Below are 19,973 nucleotides of genomic sequence, written 5' to 3' on the forward strand. Positions count from 1 at the left end.
CTTCTCTCTTCTCTCTTCTCTCTTCTCTCTCTCTCTCTCTCTCTCTCTCTCTCTCTCTCTCTCTCTCTCTCTCTCTGAATGGCTCTGATGTTGTCTACATAGGCTTCTAGCACTTAGACCCTACAAACACCCTGATTCTCAAGTCCTGATAACATCATCCTGTGACCTTGGGATCCTCCTTTTGTCTGTAGGGGGATGTGTGTCCTCATGAGTCTATGTAAAGACCACTATTACATCATGCTATTAGTTTTTAGAAAAATTTCCTTTTGAAAGGTCACCATTACAACCAACAGAAAACTAGTATAAAGACTCAAAGCTCCAGCAGATGAAAGCTCTATCCTCAGGTGCCACTTGCTTCTACCAAACCACGTAAGCATTGTACTAATAGAATTAGGCAGTTAAGACCCTAAATTTAATCGTCACTGCTTATTAGCAAGTCATGAGCAAAGAGTTTCACACAGGACTGTAATTCAGCACATACAACTTCTCTTTCACCATTATTATTTACATCATCACATATAAAAAACATCTAGGTGGGGCTGGAAGGTGACTCAGTGGCCAAAAGCACTTCCTGCTCTTGTAAAGGATCCAAGCTTAGTTTCCAGCACCTACGTCATATAGCTCACAACCTCCTGCGACTCCAGCTCCAGAGGATCCAATACCCTCTTCTGACCTCCATGGACCTAGACTCACAAACACACACACACACACACACACACACAATTTAAGATAGAACTAAACTTTGAAATATCAAGATGAAATTGTGGCAGCCTTCACCTTTTAAATAGTGCACATTTTTCTAGACAGTTCATCATAAAATAAATAAAACATTATCTATGAAAATAAATTTCATTTGCTATAAAATTTGTTTAAAGTAAAATCTTTTAGGCATATTTAAAACTTTCATAGTGGCAGTAAAAGCTCTGCATTGTTGATATAGCTACACTGGATTTATTTAGTAGGTTTTACCGCTTCTATTTTGTTGCTGTTGTTGAGACAGAGTTTTGCTATGTAGCCTAGGCTGGCTTTGAACTGGACATTCACCTGTCTCAGCTTCCCAAGTGATGGGAGTACAGATATGTAAGTAAGACACCAGTTGAGAATTAGGTACATTGGGATTTTTATTTTACTTTGCTCCTTAAAATTGTAGCCAGGTCTAAGCTGGACTCTGCTGCTCAGTCAGGAAGAAGGACCTTCATTCCCATTGTAGCACCACGAGTCTTTGTTACTAACCTATCAGGTGGAAACTTGACCTCTGTGAGCGTAGATAGCCCCTTCTGATGACTATTTTCATGGGAATTATCGTGTGCAAGGGAAGAAGACAGCGTAAAGGTCGAGGATGCAGGGCACGCAAGGAAATGACTGATGAGTTGAGGTAAAAGTGAGGCAAAGAGAGAGGGATAAAGATAACCAGAGGAAGGGATGGGAAGAGTCAAGAAGTGAGGACGAAGCCTGGTGGAGAAAACAGGAATACTAGGGAATATGAAAAACAAAAGACGGAAGTTGAAGTGGGGAGGGGGAGGGACAGAGGGGAAGGGGGAAAGGAGAGGGAATAAAAGAAGAGAGGGAAGGGGGGGTTATATGAAATCCAGAGAGTAGGAGGGGGAGGGGATGGAATGGGAAGGAAGGAATGTTAGAAAGAGTAAAGCAAAGCACGTGAGTGTGAAATAATGCTAAGGAATCTTCAGGGAAGTTCTAAGCTTTGCGACCATGCTGTCAAGATCAGCTAACTCTGCCTTAGCAAGTAGGCACCAAGGCTCCTAGGAAATGAAACCTGACTATGAGATGGTCACAGGAGTAGCAAGCAGTGAGAGTTTTGTCATTTGCCTTTCTGTTTATATAATTAGGATATTTGGATATTATTGCTACCTAAGAATTAATAACATTTTCCATAACCCTATATGTCACAGTTTTCTTTATAACAGGCATATGGAGAAAAGGACACAAGTAGGACTTTGTGACCTGTAAAGGGATTCTTAAGGTAAATTCCGATGGCCAGTGACTACCATGGGTAATATCGGTAAACCTAACTCTTCCTGTTTCCACTAAGGTGCCATTCTTAGGTCCCCCAGGTACATGGACACTACTAAAGCGAGGAAAGGAAGACAGAACAGGATGGTCTTCCAATTTTAGGAGGCTATCTCCAGCTCTTAAAAGAGAAGAGAAAATAAGTAATTCTGCAAAGTAAAATAAAAGGCTGATATATTTAATAGTTCATCACCAGAAAGGTCTTTTTATGTGATTAAAAAAAAAAAAAACACCTTGTGAATCATCTAAGTCCCCCCTCTTTCTCACCTGCAAGGCAGAGTGCTTTGTTAGTCTTCGTTAGACATTTTTGCCCTCATGACTCCCTAGTCACAGCATTTCAGTTTTTAAACTTAAGAGTTTTAGATCAAGATGCCTCATTTCTCTTTTCAGTGTAGGCATGAGCACCTCCACTTTCAGGGAACAGTAGCAATGTATATAAATACAATAAAAAGAAAATTATAGCTTAGCTCTACTATAGTCCAAACTCCAGAGGAAGGGTGTTCCGTCTGGGCACTTGGAGTTCACAGCCATAGTTTAGGATACACTCTGCAGCTAATGTCCCAGAGTTCCTCTCACTAGAACCATCTACTATTCAAATAGACACATATGTTCGCTCCTTGATGGAACGACAGAAATAATCTCATTAACTGGTGCTAAGGAGGAAGGCAGGGGTTCCACACAACTCAGTCTGCTAGAATTAAGATGGGAGGGCCCAGAATCTAAGAGACAGCAGATTGGGTCCGAGTGAAGAGTCCTTGGCAGAGGGGCCAGTCAAAGAGAAATGCTGTCCTTTCACTCCAGGACTGAGTATAACATTGAAATATGGGGTCAGGATGTTTGACCCTGACTGAACTGTTGAGCTTTGACCTTGACCTGTTGAACCTTGACTTTCACCCTAAGCTATTGAGCCTAAACCTTGAATCTGACCAGTTGTGCACGTTCCTTGGATGTGAAGATGGAGACGTGGCAGGGTGGAAGGACAGGAGTGGAAGTCTGTTTCTCAGGGAGGTGGCACTCATCTTCAGCGGCACATAAAGACAGGTACAGAGGTCACCATTCTAGAGCCTCTCCTTCCCTCCATGATGCGCGGGCAACACTGGAGCTGTGCACAGGACCCGCACCGACCCCTCTGTACTCACTGTCGCACTTGAGTCCTTGCCTCGCCAGTCCCCACAGCAGTGTCCCACAGTGCTCACAGAAGGTCGGGCTCTTGTAGTTGTAGACTTTGAATCTGTGTGGCATGTCGATCTTGAACCTCTCCTTGTGGAACTGAAAGAATGACAGAAGGCCTAGTTGCATGTGTGTCTCTAGGTCTCAACTTCTGATAATCTCTTTGATGCATGACACACAGCGATTGCATTGAAAACATGTATAGCACGGGTCCTTAACCACCTTCCAGAGGTATTTGAAGAAGCCTGCAGTTCTCCCAGGGGAGAGTGCACGTGGCATCCGCATGTGTCAAAGCATGTGCCAAGCACCAGGAGGCCCACAGCTGATATCTGAGGCAGCTGTCTTGACGGATGGAGTGGCCATGTCAGGAAGAAGGGATATGGATACTTTTTTTCAGTGGGAGCTAAGGAAACATTCATTTGGTATTGCACGATGCCATTATGAACATTAGGTCAAGATCTAGGAACATCTGAATGTGAAAAGGTGGCCCAATGGACTCAGATACAACAGTTGGAGACTCTTGATCTGATCTTGGGATATGAAAACCAAGTAACCACACAGGGTAGGTGAACACCTGTAAGGTAGAGAGCTAGAATTGAGAAGCACGTGCAAATTACATAGTAGGATTTGAAGACTTGTTAGGGAAAAATAGTGTAAAATATTTTATATTGATTACATAATGAAATAGTAATAGACTTGGCTCAATTAAATATATGACTCAAATTAATTTTACTTGTTTATTCTTTAGATAACTTTATTATTTATTATTGTGGCATTGGGGATTGAGCAAGGGCCTCTCACATGCTAGGCAAGTATACTACCACTAGGCCATATTGTCAGCCTACTTTATACTTCTTATTTCTAGATGGAGTCTCACTGCCTCAGTGCCCTGAACTGCAGTCTTACGGCACCACACCATGTCTGGTTCTTCTTTACTGTGGCCACTTGAAAGGTTAAAACAACATACATGGCTCTCATTGTATTTCTATGGAACAGTACTATTTCAGGGTGAGGTGAGTAACAGAACTCTGATGATAATGTCCCCTTGAATGTGCAAGAAATAAAGATAACCCAGAGAACAAACTATTATTGTCTAAACTACATACCCATTTAGCTCACTGCTTCTGGATAGCTTATTTTTACCAGAGGTTTTAGTAGCTATTGAGGTTAAGAGTGAGGCTGACAATCTGATTTGCTGGGAAAAGGGAAGAGAATAAAGAAATGGAATCTAAATACATCAATACCATGGTTTCTCGGCTATTGATAGCTGATCCTGTGCACTTGGCTATCACTTTATCGATACACTTCTTGTGAATTGCTGCATTACATTCTGAAAAGAAACGAATGCCATTTATAATTTCTGGAGGAACAACCCAATTCAAAGAACACTGAGGATACAACTGAAATGCTTTGTACTTACGTCGGCACTGGTAGCCCTGTTTGTTCAGTCCCCTGTAAGAAAGCAATGTGAGATTCAAATGCATGTTCATATTGGCACCAGCAACAGAAACGTTCTATAGCTAAAAGAGACTGCAATATTCCTAAGACCACAGAGGATTCTCTCTGGTTAGTCACCCACGTGTACTACTTGCCAAGAAGGTATTTTAAGTTTATGTTGCTTTACTTAAATTTTATAATCAATTGAGTGAGATTAATTTTATTCTCATCTTTGCATATTCAAACAAACTGCTTACCACACCAGACCAAAATGTATCACAGGCTCCTGGCAATAAATTTCTATGTTCCTCACTGAAAAAGTCACTGCCTCGCTTAACTAATGAGTGAGTCACTGACTTGCTCATTCTTGGTTTCTACACAGATGAGCATACTCATCTGTAAAGTATTTCATTTCCTCATTCTGAAAGTCTGAGAATATCTTTTACCCATAAAGCTTGACAAAAAGACAGGTTCCTGGGCGGCTCTGTTGATAGGAAACAAAGGAAACAAAGGGAGTCTGGGTGATTAGAGGAAAAACACTTAATGGAAGTTCACCATAATCTGCTGGCTTGAGGATGCTGGAAGCGGGAACTTGTGCATTAATGGTTCTGCAGGAGCCCGAGGGGACCAGCATCTCTTAGCGGGCACAGACGCTGAGATCAGAAACAGGCATCATTTCACCCCCACTCTACCATAGCTTTCGCTGTGTGGTTACACTGATCGCTGAGGCTAAGACACCCAAGAGCTTCATTTCAGTCATTTGTTACAGTGGGAGAGTGCTATCTGGTGCAGTGCACAGCAATGCTGCAGTTGGGCTACTGGGATGATGAAGGTGTTGACTATAAAATTACACAGCTTTGCTTACAATAACAATCCACCCTCCTCTGTTCCTTCCCTCTTGTACCAGCAGCCTCTCATTTAGTCAGGAACAAAACTCCATTGGACCTTTTTACGGTTTGGATCTGAAATGCCCATAGCCATGTGGTAATGTTTTGGAACTAGCCAGTGGTGATATTTTAACTGTAAGGAGGTGGGATCTGGTAGAAGGAAGTGAGGTCACTGGAGTGTGCCCTTGGATGGAATGCTGGGCCCCTGGTGTTTTCTCTCCTCTCTTGTTTCCTGGATGCTTTAAGGTGCCTTAAGCAGTTCTGTCCTGCCTCAGTGTCTTGCCTTGTCATAGGCCTAAAATAAACGAAATTGACAACCTTTTTTAGAACTGTGAGACAGGCAACCTTTTTTGGAACTATGAACCCCGATAAGCCTTTTCTCCTATAAGATTGATAGTCTTGGGTATTTTGTCATAGTCAAGGAAAGCTAACTAACAGAAGACTCTTTCTGGAGTGGGTCTCCCTCTTCCAGAGCCACATTATAAAAAAAAAAAAAAATCTCACGTGGAATCAAGCTTTTTAGACCTTTTCAGTGCTGGTGAGCCCACTGACCACCATCCTACAGTACTTAGTCCCTCACACTCCCTCACAGTGGGGCACCCAGGGCATAGGAGTGACAAAAGGCAGATCTTGAAGCTTGGGAGGAAAACACAAGGTTATTGTACCAGACAAATTCATGGCAGACAGAGCAAAATGTGGGCTGAGGGAAAAAGGTGGCTGTGAACTCGTGGCACTTCACGTGGTGGACCTTGGCCTGTTTGATGGCTCCTCGGCGATGATGCAAGGCAAAGAATCCTTCATTCTCAAAGTCACTCATGTCCTTTGTGTCTGTAGAGAGAGAAAAGGGGATGCAGTGAAGCAATAGGATGGTCACAGCTGGCTGGAGAGGGTGGGGACCTACCTGAGAAACAGAAGCAGTAAGTGTTGAGTGGACACATTGACCTCTCAAGGGCTTGTGAAGGTGGGGATGATGGAATGGAATCACCACAGGAAGCATTACTAAAGGATTGGATTGCTCCATTGTTTACTTCTCTAGCTCAGCTAGCCCTCTTTAGTCTTTTAAACCAGAATTCTGACATTTCAAGTCTGTAATAACACAGAGTAATGTGACCAACAGCGATGTGAGAAGGGCAGAGAACTCTGGTGCTGGGATGCTTTGCATAGAGTTGTGTTTTGTCAAGGTACCAAAGATTGAAAGGAGCTGCCTGGCTCTTTGCATGAGGGCAAAAGAACTTTGGGGAGAAGTTTAATGTCCTGGTTCCTGACGGCTACAGTGGTAAGACATACAAGCTACAGCCTTTGCTGTAGAAAGTGCCAGAAAATTAATAGTTCAAAGTAACTTTTTCAATGTCTAGGGCATCCTGTGTCATTTACATCAAACTGTCAAATTTGAGCGTATTCACTCAGCCCTGGGCTTTGGGTCGTCATTGTCCAAAACATGCTCAGATGAAATCTTCCCGAAGTGTTGAAGGAATCTAAGATGATAGACTCCTGAGAATATCTATAATGCCTAGGCTGATGCTCAAGACCCACAAGGAACACAAAATGGTAAGTCACTAAGTAGCAAAATGAACACTTCAGCAAACTGAGAGAATTAACATAGTAAATAATAATTAAATAATGAGAACTCTGACCTGTCACTAAAGCAGGGATAATACACTTAATGATTATAACACTTAGAATCATAATTTGTAATAGGTTGGAGACTGTTGGATCACTTGCTGTTTCTTTTTATCTACAAAAATGGAAATTCAGAATTCATGCTCATATTGCAAATGCATGAAGAACTAACAATAGGGAACTAAATGCTTCTATTATGGTTTAGCAGCGAGAGGTCTAACCACACACTTCAGGTGGGTGTATCTGCTAAGGAACCTTACTTTGCCACTGTCAACACTGGCTGGCTGGGAAGGCAATAGCTAGACAACTGAGATTTTGTGTAGGTAGAGGCCTTCTCCTATGAATCCGTCTGAGTTTTATGACACAGTGTAGGACTCACATCTTCTTGACAGCCGTTTCTGGGTCTATTTCATGGAGTTTGCAAGCTCCTATGTGCAGGGAATTCCCCATACTTTCCTCACAGTTCCTCAGCTGGGCCATCAAGCTCTGCCTACTACTTTCAAGATAGACTTGTCAGGTCACTTTATTTGGAATTAGGAGGGGGAATAAGCAAGGCTTGGTGAGTGTGAGTGAGAGACGGTCACTACGTTAATTTTCTTCCTCAAGGAATAACTATACAGATAAATCTATAAATTGTGGCCTGTATGGGTCACTTCTTAATAAAAGCAAACATTTCTGTTTTAGTTCAGAGGCAATGAAATGGAATAAATGAAAGTATAAGACATTTGTAATTTGAGGAATAAAATGTATATTCTAGAGCCCTAACTGTATTATTATAAATATGTATATATACCTCTCTCATCTAAATCTATACCTATATTATTTGTGTCTATGTATGTCTATAACCTTCTATATGTTAGACTGTAGTAAACTTAAAAACATTAGAATATTTCAGAAACGCATTCTTCCTTTCAATTTTCAGTGGTTTCCTTTAATCTCTAATCTTTTCAGTCATTAGAAGGGGATACCTATGTACGAACATAAGTTTTGTTTAATTCTTTTGGTATTGGCAGTGTTTACCTCTGAAATGACTTGTTTGGCCATTTCTTTTGTACAAACAACTCCAGATCTTTTATTTAATTGGATCTTTTATTTAATTGCCTTGTTTTCAGTCAATCAAACACTGATGTTTCCTGAGCATCTAAATTTCTGTGCTGAGCATCCTACAGCATTCCGAGGTGTTCTTCCTAACCACTGGGCGTCTACAGCTAAGTCAGGGAGACAGGAAAAACACAGAGACAGCAGAACTATCTAGAAGAGCCAGGGTGTGACAACGTAACATAGATTCAGTTGGTTTGGGGATCTAGGAAAATAAATTACTGAAGAAACCAAGCAGAGAAAGCTGAGAATGTAAGGGAAAATATTAAATACTTACAGATTGAAAAAAGGACTCTTTCAACATTGACAAATGTCAAAGAAGTTGAAGGGTGAAAAAATTGGAACGTGTTCAGCAGGTTCAATGTCTCAGAGAAAGCCATGTTAGCAAATTGATCAAGATACACGCTGGGCTTTAAGAGTTTAGGAGTCAAAGGAGCTGGGTACATGCCCCATCCCTAACCCAGAAGCAGTCTCCGAGTGATAATCACTTCCACATGAAAACTGAGTTTCCTCTATGGGAAACAAACTGCTCCTAAGGGTAGGCTGCATGCCCTGCACCAGATGGTCAACAGAAAAGGAACTCAATGGCATCTTTGGAGGTTCCTTGTCTCATAATGTCATATCAGGGCCCTTCTTTTCTTAAAAAAATTTTATTATTTTTTACCTTTATTTATATATATTTTCTTCTCCAGTTTTACTCTACAGGTCCTGTGCACATATATTATGGCTTCCACTTTAGTATTTTGGTGGGATTCTTGAGTGTGTAAATGAGTGGGTCTCTGTTTCATGTGCCTTCTCTTGGGCTCTATTCCTTCTGTTTGTTTTGTCCAATCCCAATGTGTTGGGTTTTGTTTCATCTTATTTTATTTTATTCTGCTTTATTTTGGTGCCATCCCATAGAAGCCTCTTTTTTTTTTTCTAGTGAGATCTAGAAGGGGTGGGTCTGGATGAGAGGGAGGAGGGGTGGACCTAAGAGGAGCAGAGGGAGGGGAAGCCATAATCAATATATATTGTGTGAGAAAGACAATCTATTTTCAATAAAAGGAAAAAATTGGAAAAAACTCAAAGGAGCAATGAGAAAAGAATGACTAACATGTATGAACTATATCTTCAAGAACTGCCAGGGAGGGTTGGGGCTGTATCTCAGTTGGTAGAGTGCTTGCTTCTAATTCACAAAGACCTAGGTTAAATTCTCACTATAGCATAATACCAGTACAGTGATACATGCCTCTGATCCTGTCCTAGCACTTGGGAGGTAGAGGCAGGAAGATCAAGAGTTGAAGGTCATCCTCAGCTATATATCAAGTTTGAGGTCAGCCAGGTCACCTGACATCATGTCTTAAGAAAAGAAAAAAAAATGAATAAAACAGAAATGTCATGTCAGGGAAAGATAAAAGAAACACCCAGAAAGGCCAAAAGGTTAATATATGTATTTTTCAAAATAGGAAAAGACATCTTAGCAATCAGGAGGAAACCACAGAGAAAAGGGAAAGTTGACATTAGAGAGGAAGTGTATTGATGGGGCAGAGCTGCCAGGGATGAAGCATGAGGGCAACAAAAGGAGGGACTTTCTCTAGGACAGAAGAACAGGAAGAGAAAACTGCTGCATCCTAAAGCACACAGGCAGAAGAAGCTGCCATCAATCATACTGGGCCAAGGCCCACCTTCAAGGTGGAAAAGAAGGGTAAGATAGCCCAAGAAACCAAAAGCTATGAACTTGTTAGAAGGTAGATAGGTCTTTGGAACAGCTATTATCTAGGAACCCATAGAATTGAAAACTACTGAATGTCCAGGGGAGCCCAACCAAGCCATCTAATTATCATGTATTTCTGCTTATGTGCCTAGCTTATAATTTAGTCATGAAGTTAAATAAGAGGCAGTTCAACCAATGCTGCCCTAGGGCTTGTACTGGAACAATGGCAAAGTACACACCTCTGCTCCTGCCCAACTAGACTCTATCCACCCATTTAAGGCTTCAACTTGTAGAGATCTAAATTCATTCATTTAAAAGGAGAGAACTTGAAGAGAGAATGCTGATGAAGGGGTTTCCTGTTGGAAAACAACTGTGTAGGCAAGCATTTTACCAGGTTTGCCTGCAAAAGGTACACAGAGACTGTCAAGAGCTGTCAAGAGCTGTGGTGGGAGCCACATTTCAAATATAGAATTTGTCAGAATCATTTACTTGGTGCTGGTTTTGTAAGCACACAAGAGCTATGGGGTCATGGGGGATTGCACCAAGTTTCCAGAAAGCCACCAAGGCCTGGCAGGGTTGGGTTCCCCGCAAGGAAGCCCTGAGAGTCCATTTCATGAAGCTATGATAATGAATCCTAAGTTGAAATGGAGGCTCCAGGATATGGGAAATAATAGGATTGTGGAATGTCTGCCAAGGAAAGCAACAGGCACAGAATAGAACATTCCAAGGCAGGCTACACGTACAGGCAACAGAATTATCAGGGAAGGGCTAACCAAGCCTATGTAAGCCCAGATGCTGCCACTAAAAGCTTTAGATACCAAACATGGAGCTGCATGGAAATGTAATTTGGTATTTCCCTTGCTGAGTTTGATTGTTATTTCTTTGCTATAACCCCAGATCTCTTATAGAATGAGAACGTTTACTCTACACCATTGTATATTGTAAGTATATAAGTTGCCTTTTGATTTTACAAGGGTTCATAGCTAAGAGATTGCTTTGATACTCAGGAGAGATTTTGGACTTTGGGATTTTGAACTACGTTGGAACTATTAAGTCATAGGGGGCTCTTGGAGATGAACTAAGAGCATCAGAAGATGGCTATGGGCATTTGGGATGCCAGAGGTAATGTTCTGGATTAAAGGGATGTGTTTGGATCTCAAGTTGATGGGAGTTACCTTGTTCTGATTAGTCTTCACTGTCAATTTTACCAGATTTGGAGTTATCTAAGAGGCATACCTCTGAGAATGCCCGTGAGGGTGCTTCTGGAGAGGTTTACCTGAGGAGAGATCCACACCAAATGTGGACAATACCACCTCACAGCCTGGGCTCCCAGACTAAGAAAAGAGAAAAAGGAGGAAGCAAGCTGAGCACTAGCATTTAAACTGCACACTAGTTTTCATCTTTTTCTGCTTCTTGCCTGAAGACACCAAGTGATCAGCTGCCTTGTATGATGATGCCATATTCCTAAAATATCTCTTACTTTGTAAGAGACTGGAATTGTTGCTGGACCTCACATCCAGAGTTAATAACACACCATGAGATCGTTTAAGATTGATATCCTACTGTGTACAAAATCTCTTTGTTTAACCTGCCTTTAAGAGAATAATGTAACAATCAAACTTACCTGCCTTGGATTTCTCACACAACTTTTACAACTTAATCTGAAGCGTAGCTACAGTTACATACTCTTCCTTGCCCCAGAGTAATGCATGTGAATTATTTGCAAATACAGAAGTTGAAAGTAACTTCCTGAAATCTACTATAAAGGTTGAATGCAACTATTAATGGACATTGGTTGATAAATAATGATGTTTGCTGTCTGGGTTAGCTGGGATCAGTTGGAGTCAGTGATGTAATCTCTTCTAAAATTCAAAGATTTCTGTAAAGCATCCCATTCCATCCCCATGTGATGAATTCTATGCTTTTCAATAAAGACAGAATGAGGCCCTTTGTTAGAGACAGACAGTCACACCACTCAGGCAGATACCATTCACACATACAGACATATAAGGCACATACAGACATATACACAACCCATAAACACACACACACACACACACACACACACACACACTGAGGCACAGACACAGACACAGGGAGAGATTCACAAGACAGCATTCAGGCAGGCACAGAGTCAGACTCATTCAACAGACAGAGGACAGAAGACTCTCTAGAGCATGGAGTAGAGAGAATTCAAATGTGGACTCGCTCTTGACTAAATGACTCCAAGGAGAAGTGCTTTAATTTTTCCGTAAGGTGGCACTGATGTGTTACTGGTGACTTAATCACCAATGAATTAGAATCCACACAGCTTTGAGTCTTTGCTGCCATGACACCCACCCCCACCCCATGGTCGACTATATCACCTCAATTTTGAGACCAAACAAATTCTTCCTTAAGTTGCTTTTTTAGAACAATGAGAAAAACAAAGCACACAGCTATAACCTCATTAGCAGACCTAAAAGGTCTAATAACCATGCCCTAATATTTCCAAATACTTGGTAAGTGTTCCCTATTTGTCTCATAATGCTATTTGAATCTGGGCATCTTAGGACTTACATATGTTAAATAAAAACAGTGTAAATCTCTTAACTAAAACTCATTTCTTGTTGGTACAGTTTGAATATCCTGAATCCCAAAGTCCAAAATCCCAAATGATAAACATATTTTGAGCACAGATAAAATACACAACTAGAAATTTCTATACCACAAACCATTGCCTCATGTACAAAATTATTTGAAATATATAATATTATCTTCAGGTGGGTGTGTAACACTTTTATGAAACATAAAAGAATTTTCTGTTTAGACTTGAATTCAAATCTCTAAATAACAAATACCTCCAACTCCCCAAATAATTCAAAATCTGAAACCCTTCTGGTCTTAAGCATTTTTGGATAAGAGATACTGAACCTGAAGTACACATAATTTACTAAAAACAGTCAGTTTGTCATTAAGTTCACATGCTTATTCTGTGGCTTAAAATTTTTATAAACAGTAGTGTAGTGGGTAGCCATCCCAGCATTGGCCTGGAAGTTCCAACCCCCACTGAGGCTTCGGTAATGGTCACGCCCACAAGGCGGGGCAGAGGAGGAAGCGGAAGACGAAGAAGGATCGGGAAGAGCTCGGGCTCTTGGTTCCCGGACCCTGGACGCTGGAGGTAGACTGAGCAGAGTTCTCCAGCAACACCGCCGGACTGCGCTATACCCTTGCCAGACCCTGTAACCTACCCCTTCATTTGTAAGTTACCCCACAAAATAAACCTCCCTTTTAACTACGTGGAGTGGCCTTAATAATTTAACCAATACAGTAGCATTTAATTCACAGAGACAGTACAGACTGGCTGGCACAGGCACCCAGAACACAGTGCTTGTAAGCTTAACTTCCGGGACCCAAGTTTATGTGTGACATGGAACTGAAACTCTTTGGCAATGCGTTTCTCTTCTTTCCTTTTTTTTTCTTTTCTTCTTTTCTGTTCTTTTTTTTTTTTTTTTAGGCCTTCACATTTGATAGTAGTTTTATAGAAGATATTTTCAAGTTCTTATTTTGTATGTAGGATAGTGGGATGCTGGGTATAGAACATTGTTTATAAATAGGCAATGTGCTTACACACAACAATGCAAGAGCAGCCTTTTGTGTTCACATCAAATCCCAAACTAAAATAGATAGAAAAGCACCAGGCCTGTGAATTTAAATCATTGAAAGACCAGCTCGGTAAAGGTTTTATGTTTACATTTATAACATGCTCATGTGTTCGTATTTGTTCTTTGTTTGTCTAGCCAGGACCGTTGTTTTCAATTCCTGCCTGAGCACCATTGAGAATTTTAATAGAATTCTTTGCATTTCTCCTTTCTCCTAATTCTTTTCTAGGATACTGCAGAAGCAAAATGAGCCTGCACTGAATAGGCCATGCCCTCCTCACCCCCAAACAGGAAGAAGAAATGTCACTTGCCGCTCATTTCCAGAAAGTATCTTGCATTCATGAGCATTCGGCCTTGAGGTTTCAGCTCTAACTGGGCGAGAGAAGGAGAGAAACATCGTCAGAATGGGAAGCCAGCCCCAGCTCTAGGACCTCCTAACTAGCTATGTGGCTGATGGCAGGTTTCCACTAGAGAAAAGATCTCAGCTCTTCTTTGCTCAAGATCATCATCACGATGCTCACTATCACCAGAATTGTGCAGTACCTGGGACAGTGGCTGTCCTTTTATGGAATGCTTTGGCAATTCACTCAATTTACTTGAGGATCAAAATTGACAGATGAACGGCCTGGTGGTGGTGGTGACGCACGCCTTTAATCCCAGCACCTGGGAGGCAGAGGCAGGTAGGTCTCAGTGATTTCGAGGCCAGCCTGGCCTACAAAGCCAGTTCCAGGACAGCCAGAACTGTTACACAGAGAAACCCTGTCTTGAAAAACAAAACAAAACAAAAAACCCAACCCAACCCAAAACAAACAACAAAAAGACAGAAGAAACAAAATTCAAAAACAGATTCTGTTTTTCTTCAGGGTTCTTACTGAAGAGCCTAAGAGCATAGCCCAATATATCAATCATGACAGAAGAATCCTGGATGCCCAGACTTGCTCACTTGAAAAAGTAGGTCTTAGATAGTAAAGATAGATCCTGCTCTGAGGGGCTTTCTCTTGCTATATGGGCTACTCATCTAGTAGACATATGTCATCTGTTTTTTGTATCCCAGAAATTCTCATTTGCTTGTTTTAATTTTTTCATGTATTGCTTTCCTTTTTCCTATTTCTAAACATCTACTGCCCACACAGTTATAACCCAGATTTTCCAAAACTTAATGTGCCATCATGAATTGTGAATGACATATTTCTTAGTATGAGATAAGTGACTTCGTTATGGCCGCAAGAAACCTTAACAAGGGGTTGAGAGAGAAAATCAGATCTGAAATGAGTTTTGTTTCTGTTCTCTCACATCTGGACACGATGAGAAGTGGATGAGAACCTCTCCAATGAAGGAGAGTTCATGATATTTCCAGGAGTACCTTAAGAATAAGAAATCAGTATCTGTTATTTGTAACCTAAGACACTCCTCTCCTATATAGGCATCGAAGAGATTTGAGGTTTTCAATACATTCTGACATTCATGTGTAGTCACTGTAAGTATCATATCACCAAGCAGTATGAGGTAGGGTGCCTGCTTATCCACAGCTAGTGTCCTCACACCTTAAGGATGACAGGGACATGTCAAACTATTCAACAGCTGTGTGTGGTGGCAACACCTGTAAACCCAGCACTTGGGAGATGGCGGGGGAAGGGGGGAGAGTCAGAAGTTCAAGGTTTGGGTGCATACCCATCATACAGTTCACAGCTCTGATATTTACCCATATTTCTGTCCTTCCATTGTTCTTCCGGCATCTCTCCGCCAGGGAGTAGAGCTCCACGGTTGTTTCTGATATGAGGTCCACATTTTTGCCCTTCACGATGATCTGCATCACCCTTCCCTTGTTAATGTGGGCATCAAAGGTGCTGTCCCAGGGTGGGTACATGGTCGGCTTTTTCTGGATGTACATCTGCCCATTTTCTAGGAAGAGAAAATACTGTTCCGTTACTCTTCTGCAAACTCTGGAGGATAATTCAATTCCATTTAATAGTGAGTGCCATTCCCACTGCTCTCATATACATAATTCTGAGGCAAAGGCTCAAGTAACTCACTCTGAGATAATCCAGGGCAGAACAAGACAGGTCCATGGTTAGACGCAAGGTAACACATTGCGTCTTATAAATTCAATATAGATGGTTTAAAGCAGCAATCATCTGAGAACTACTTATGTTCTTCTAATGTTCCTTTCCTAGTCAGGGTTTCTTTGCTTTGAGAGTGAGCATCTGAGGAAATAACCTTTAAAAAAATCCTTTATGGCTGGGCATGGTGGTAGACCTGAAACACCAGCACACAGGAGTTGAGTCCGGAGGATGGAGAGTTCACAGCCAGTCTGTGCTTTGTAGCAAGTCCATATCTCAGAAAAATCACAAGGAAAAAGAAAAAAACCCAAGAAACACAACCATATTCATGTATCTTCTCTTAACACATCAATCAAGAAAAAAAAAAAAAACGTTCAACTTTTATGCCTTTTAAAACCTTCGTTTCTTATTCTATGATAGCTTAGTTATATGACTGACTAATTCCACTGGCATCTGATAAAAGAGAAGTCCCCATAAAACTACTGAATTTATATGAAAGACATAATGATATAAGTTGAACTCATAAGGAATCCTTTAATTAAAAAAAAATTTTTATTTGCCACAAACACACAGAAACAGCAGCCTTTAAAACAAATGAGTCCTTCCTTCTTCCTCTTCCCTACCCTCTGTCCCCCGCTCCCCTCATTTCTTCTAGGCAGTGTGTCACTAGATAGCCTCAGGTTGGTTTCAGATTCACTGTGCAGCCCATGCTGGCCTTGAGTTCTCTCTTCCCACATTAGCCTCTCAAGGGCTGTGATCACAGGCACGTGTCTGCACGCTCAGCTTCCTCCTCTAATCCTTGAGTGAAAATACATTTTACACTACTGAGGCACCCTAAGCAAAGGCTAGCAAGGGATGCAGAAGGACAGCAGAGCCAACAGCAGACTTGCATGGGAAGAGAGGCAGGAAAACAAGGGTCCTGCTCACAGGAACAGGAGCTGTGACCTGGTGGATTTCTTTACAAGAATCTTTTCCAGAAGCTGCCTGGCAGGGACAGGAGTTTACAAAAGGAATTAAGTCATTTCTTTACATCTACCCACAATGGATTTTTCTCTGCTTTATAGTCTTTGATCATTTCAGTAGCAGAGAACTGTATCAGTATTTGATTGTTTCTTAGGAGAATAAGCCCATTAAATGTCATATTTAGCAATTCAGAAACATTGGTAGTACAAAAGAAAAACAAATCTGCTTAAAGTAGGAATGTGGAGTTATTCTGACATTCTTTTATAACACAGGAGGCTAAATAGGATGGGCATTAGCAGTAGCTCGTATTTATCTTGAGGATATACAAAGAGTTGAAAAAGCTGAAATTTCAAACGTTAGGGAAACTTAGCCAGTAGAGGTATAAACTATGGCACTGTTAAGGATTGAATAGGAAGAAGGTGGTTAAAAAATTAATATATATTTTCATTAATTCTTTGAGAATTTCATACATGAATGCAATGTATCATAGTTTCTGCCTTCATTTCTCCTCAAATTCCCCCCAGATCCACCTCTGATCCACCCTCCTCACCCTGCTCCCTCCCAGCTTTGAGTCTGCTCCTCCTCCTCTTTGTCTTCTTCTGCCTCCTCCTTCTCCTCATTGTCTTCCTCCTCCTCCTCCTCCTCTTCCTTCTCCTCCTTTTTGTAAATACTCCAGTAAGTCCAATTTGTATTCTCCAGATACTCGTTAGTATGGAGACATCTACTGGAGCCTGGTCAGCCTACTAGGAGCCACACCTTTAAAGAAAACTGACTCATTCTCCCTCAGAAGCCACCAACTGTCAATAGCTCCCCAGTTTGGGGTTGGGAACTCATGAGCTCCTATGAAGTGGGGGGATTTTTATGGTTATGTTAAAAAAACAAATGATAGATTGGGATCTTTGAAAATCAATTATGATATTATTGATCACAGTCTCTAATCTTCCCTATTAAATTATTCTCCTTTACTGTAAACAATCTCCATGCTTGGAGAAGGGCAGGCATCCAGGAGTCAGCCATTAGGCTAAGACTTACTTAAAAAGTAGACCAGCACTCAGAATCCTGTTGTTCTAGCTTCTTTTCTGTTGTTGTGATGAAATGCCCTGACAGAAAGTGACTTAGGGGAGAAAGGTTTATCTGGGTCGATGTGGTGATATTATGTTCCCCAAAATATTGTGCACCCTAATAAACTTATCTGGGGTCAGAGAACAGAACAGTCACTAGACAGACATAGAGGTTAGGCAGTGGTAGCTCACTCCTTTAATCCTATCACTTGGGAGGCAGAGATCCATGTGGATCTCTGTGAGTTCAAAGCCATGCTGGAAACAGCCAGGCATGGTGACTTATGCCTTTAATCCCAGAAAGTGATGGCAGAAAGCAGAAAGGTATATAAGGCATGAAAACCAGGAACTAGCTGGTTAATCTTTTAGAGTTTTGAGCAGCACAGTTCAGCTAAGAGGCATCCAGTCTGAGGAAATAGTATCAGCTGAGGAATTGGCAAGGTGAGATAGCTGTGGCTTGTTCTGCTTCTCTGATCTTTCAGCATTCACCCCAATAACTGGCCTCAGGATTGATTTGATTAATAAGACCATTTAAGATTCATGCTACAGGTTGAAATCCCGGGTTACAGTCTATCATTAAAGAGGAAGTCAAGCCAGGAACTCAGGCAGCTAGTCCATAGCACAACCATAACCAAGAGCAGAAAGCAATATAAAATATACTCTTGCTAGCCTATTTACTTGAGTGCCTGCTTTTGACTAGTTTCCCCCCTCTTACACTGTTTGTGAACCCCTGCCTAGGGGATGGTGCCACCCAGTGGACTGGGTCTTCCTACATCAATTAACAGTCAAGATAATCCCAAAGACTGCCCATAGGCTGACGTACTCTAGGTAATTCCTCATTAAGACGCTCTTCCCAGGTGATTCTAGACTGTCAAATTGATAGTTAAAACCAACCAGCATGCCTGTCTGTATGTGTACAGCGAAGGCTGCTGTTTTCAAAGGGTCCCAGGCTGACAGCACTGTTTCCTGTTTACTTCCATTCCCCTGACTCAACATGAAAAATGCAACCTCACACCCTAAATATGGCAACCTGTTTAAATTCTGGAGAAGGAATCTTTTAGTTAGGTAGTGCTGGAGTGATTTCTTTTTAGAATGTAACCGAACAAAAATAAAAAGTAAATATCCAAAGCCCACTGGCCAATCTGTTGGAAAAAGAGTTTTCTTCTTTTTCTGACAGGGCCTCTTGATCCATTTGGCTGATGAGATCAAGTTCAAAAGCAAGGCCAGAAGAAGAGGAAGGGGAAAAAAAGAAGAGAAGAAGAAAGATTGGCAGGAGGCAAATGTCAGTGAGACCTGAAGCTGGAAAGAGGACCCGATCTACAAGACCCATTAAGTCAAAAGCAGCTTTGAAAAACTCAGCCATTTTACACTTCAAAGATGGCTGTGACATTTGAAAGGATTGAGGTGGGAGCAAGCGGCATTTTCACTTTTAAGACAGTCGAGAACTCTGAGTAGAACAGAAATCAAGAGCATCCAGACGGTCTCCTAGGCTTTGATGCACTCGGAGCTGCTAGAGAGATGAAGTGAACATGAAGGGAGATGGGGGTGGGGGACACAGCATGATAAAATTTGGAAACTCAGAATTCACAATTTCCAGCCTCTAGCTAGAGGCTCTCAATGCATGCCTGCCTAGGTTTCCTCTGGTGTCCACAAATGCTCTCAACCTCTGACAAAGACCCTTTGAGGGGCATACCATTGAAAGTAATGTTCAGTTCCCTGGCTTCTCTCTCCTCTTGCCGAGCTTTATCTTCTCAGCCCTCTTTGCTAGTGGTCACACTGTAACTTTGCTCCCCACTCGCCTTCCTCTGTGAGACTGGAAAGTCTGAAGAGAGGGCGGGCCCTCCATGTGGACACCTTTAGTGCACTTTTCTGTATGCTCTGGCCCCAGGGCCCTCACAGTGGCTCTCCATAAGCGAGTGTGTGTGTGTGTGTGTGTGTGTGTGTGTGTGTGTGTGTGTATGTAAATGAGATACATTCTCCACAACTACCCTTCTGTATGCAGGGACATAGAATAAGGCAGGAAGGCTGGGAAGGTCTTGGGATAAATGGCTTTCTATTTTTCCTTTGGAAGAGACTTAAGAACATTGAAATGAGAGGTGTGGATCACCAAGGGATTCCTTGCCCAATGGGATTTTGACAGAGTTCTCTAAACACACAAAATCATTCTTAGACCCAAATTTCCTCCTCATCACAAAGAGCCAGTATATAGTCACAGTTAATAAAACAGAAATAGTCTTTTATTCATGTAGACTGCTAGTTGATCCTTCCTTTCTCATCTGAGGCAATGATACAATAAGCAGTCTTTAGAGTGGATCTCA

At 41.6% G+C, this 19,973-nt stretch overlaps 1 protein-coding gene across 3 annotated transcripts in view; it reads right to left on the reverse strand.

Annotated features, from left to right (window-relative positions):
• The window catches only part of Prkcq (protein kinase C theta), a 129,172-nt gene that overhangs the window by 58,264 nt on the left and 50,935 nt on the right, over window positions 1-19,973 (reverse strand). For all 3 annotated transcript variants that reach the window (XM_036188605.1, XM_036188607.1, XM_036188604.1), the window contains exons 3-8: window positions 15,277-15,476; window positions 13,886-13,946; window positions 6,188-6,350; window positions 4,619-4,650; window positions 4,443-4,528; window positions 3,168-3,297 (exon numbers count right to left, since the gene is read on the reverse strand). In XM_036188605.1, the coding sequence (XP_036044498.1) occupies window positions 3,168-3,297; window positions 4,443-4,528; window positions 4,619-4,650; window positions 6,188-6,350; window positions 13,886-13,946; window positions 15,277-15,476 (672 nt within the window). The remainder of the gene's footprint in view (window positions 1-3,167; window positions 3,298-4,442; window positions 4,529-4,618; window positions 4,651-6,187; window positions 6,351-13,885; window positions 13,947-15,276; window positions 15,477-19,973) is intronic.

This window comes from Onychomys torridus, chromosome 5 (genome assembly GCF_903995425.1).
Source record: "Onychomys torridus chromosome 5, mOncTor1.1, whole genome shotgun sequence".
NCBI classification, from domain to species: Eukaryota; Metazoa; Chordata; class Mammalia; order Rodentia; family Cricetidae; genus Onychomys; species Onychomys torridus.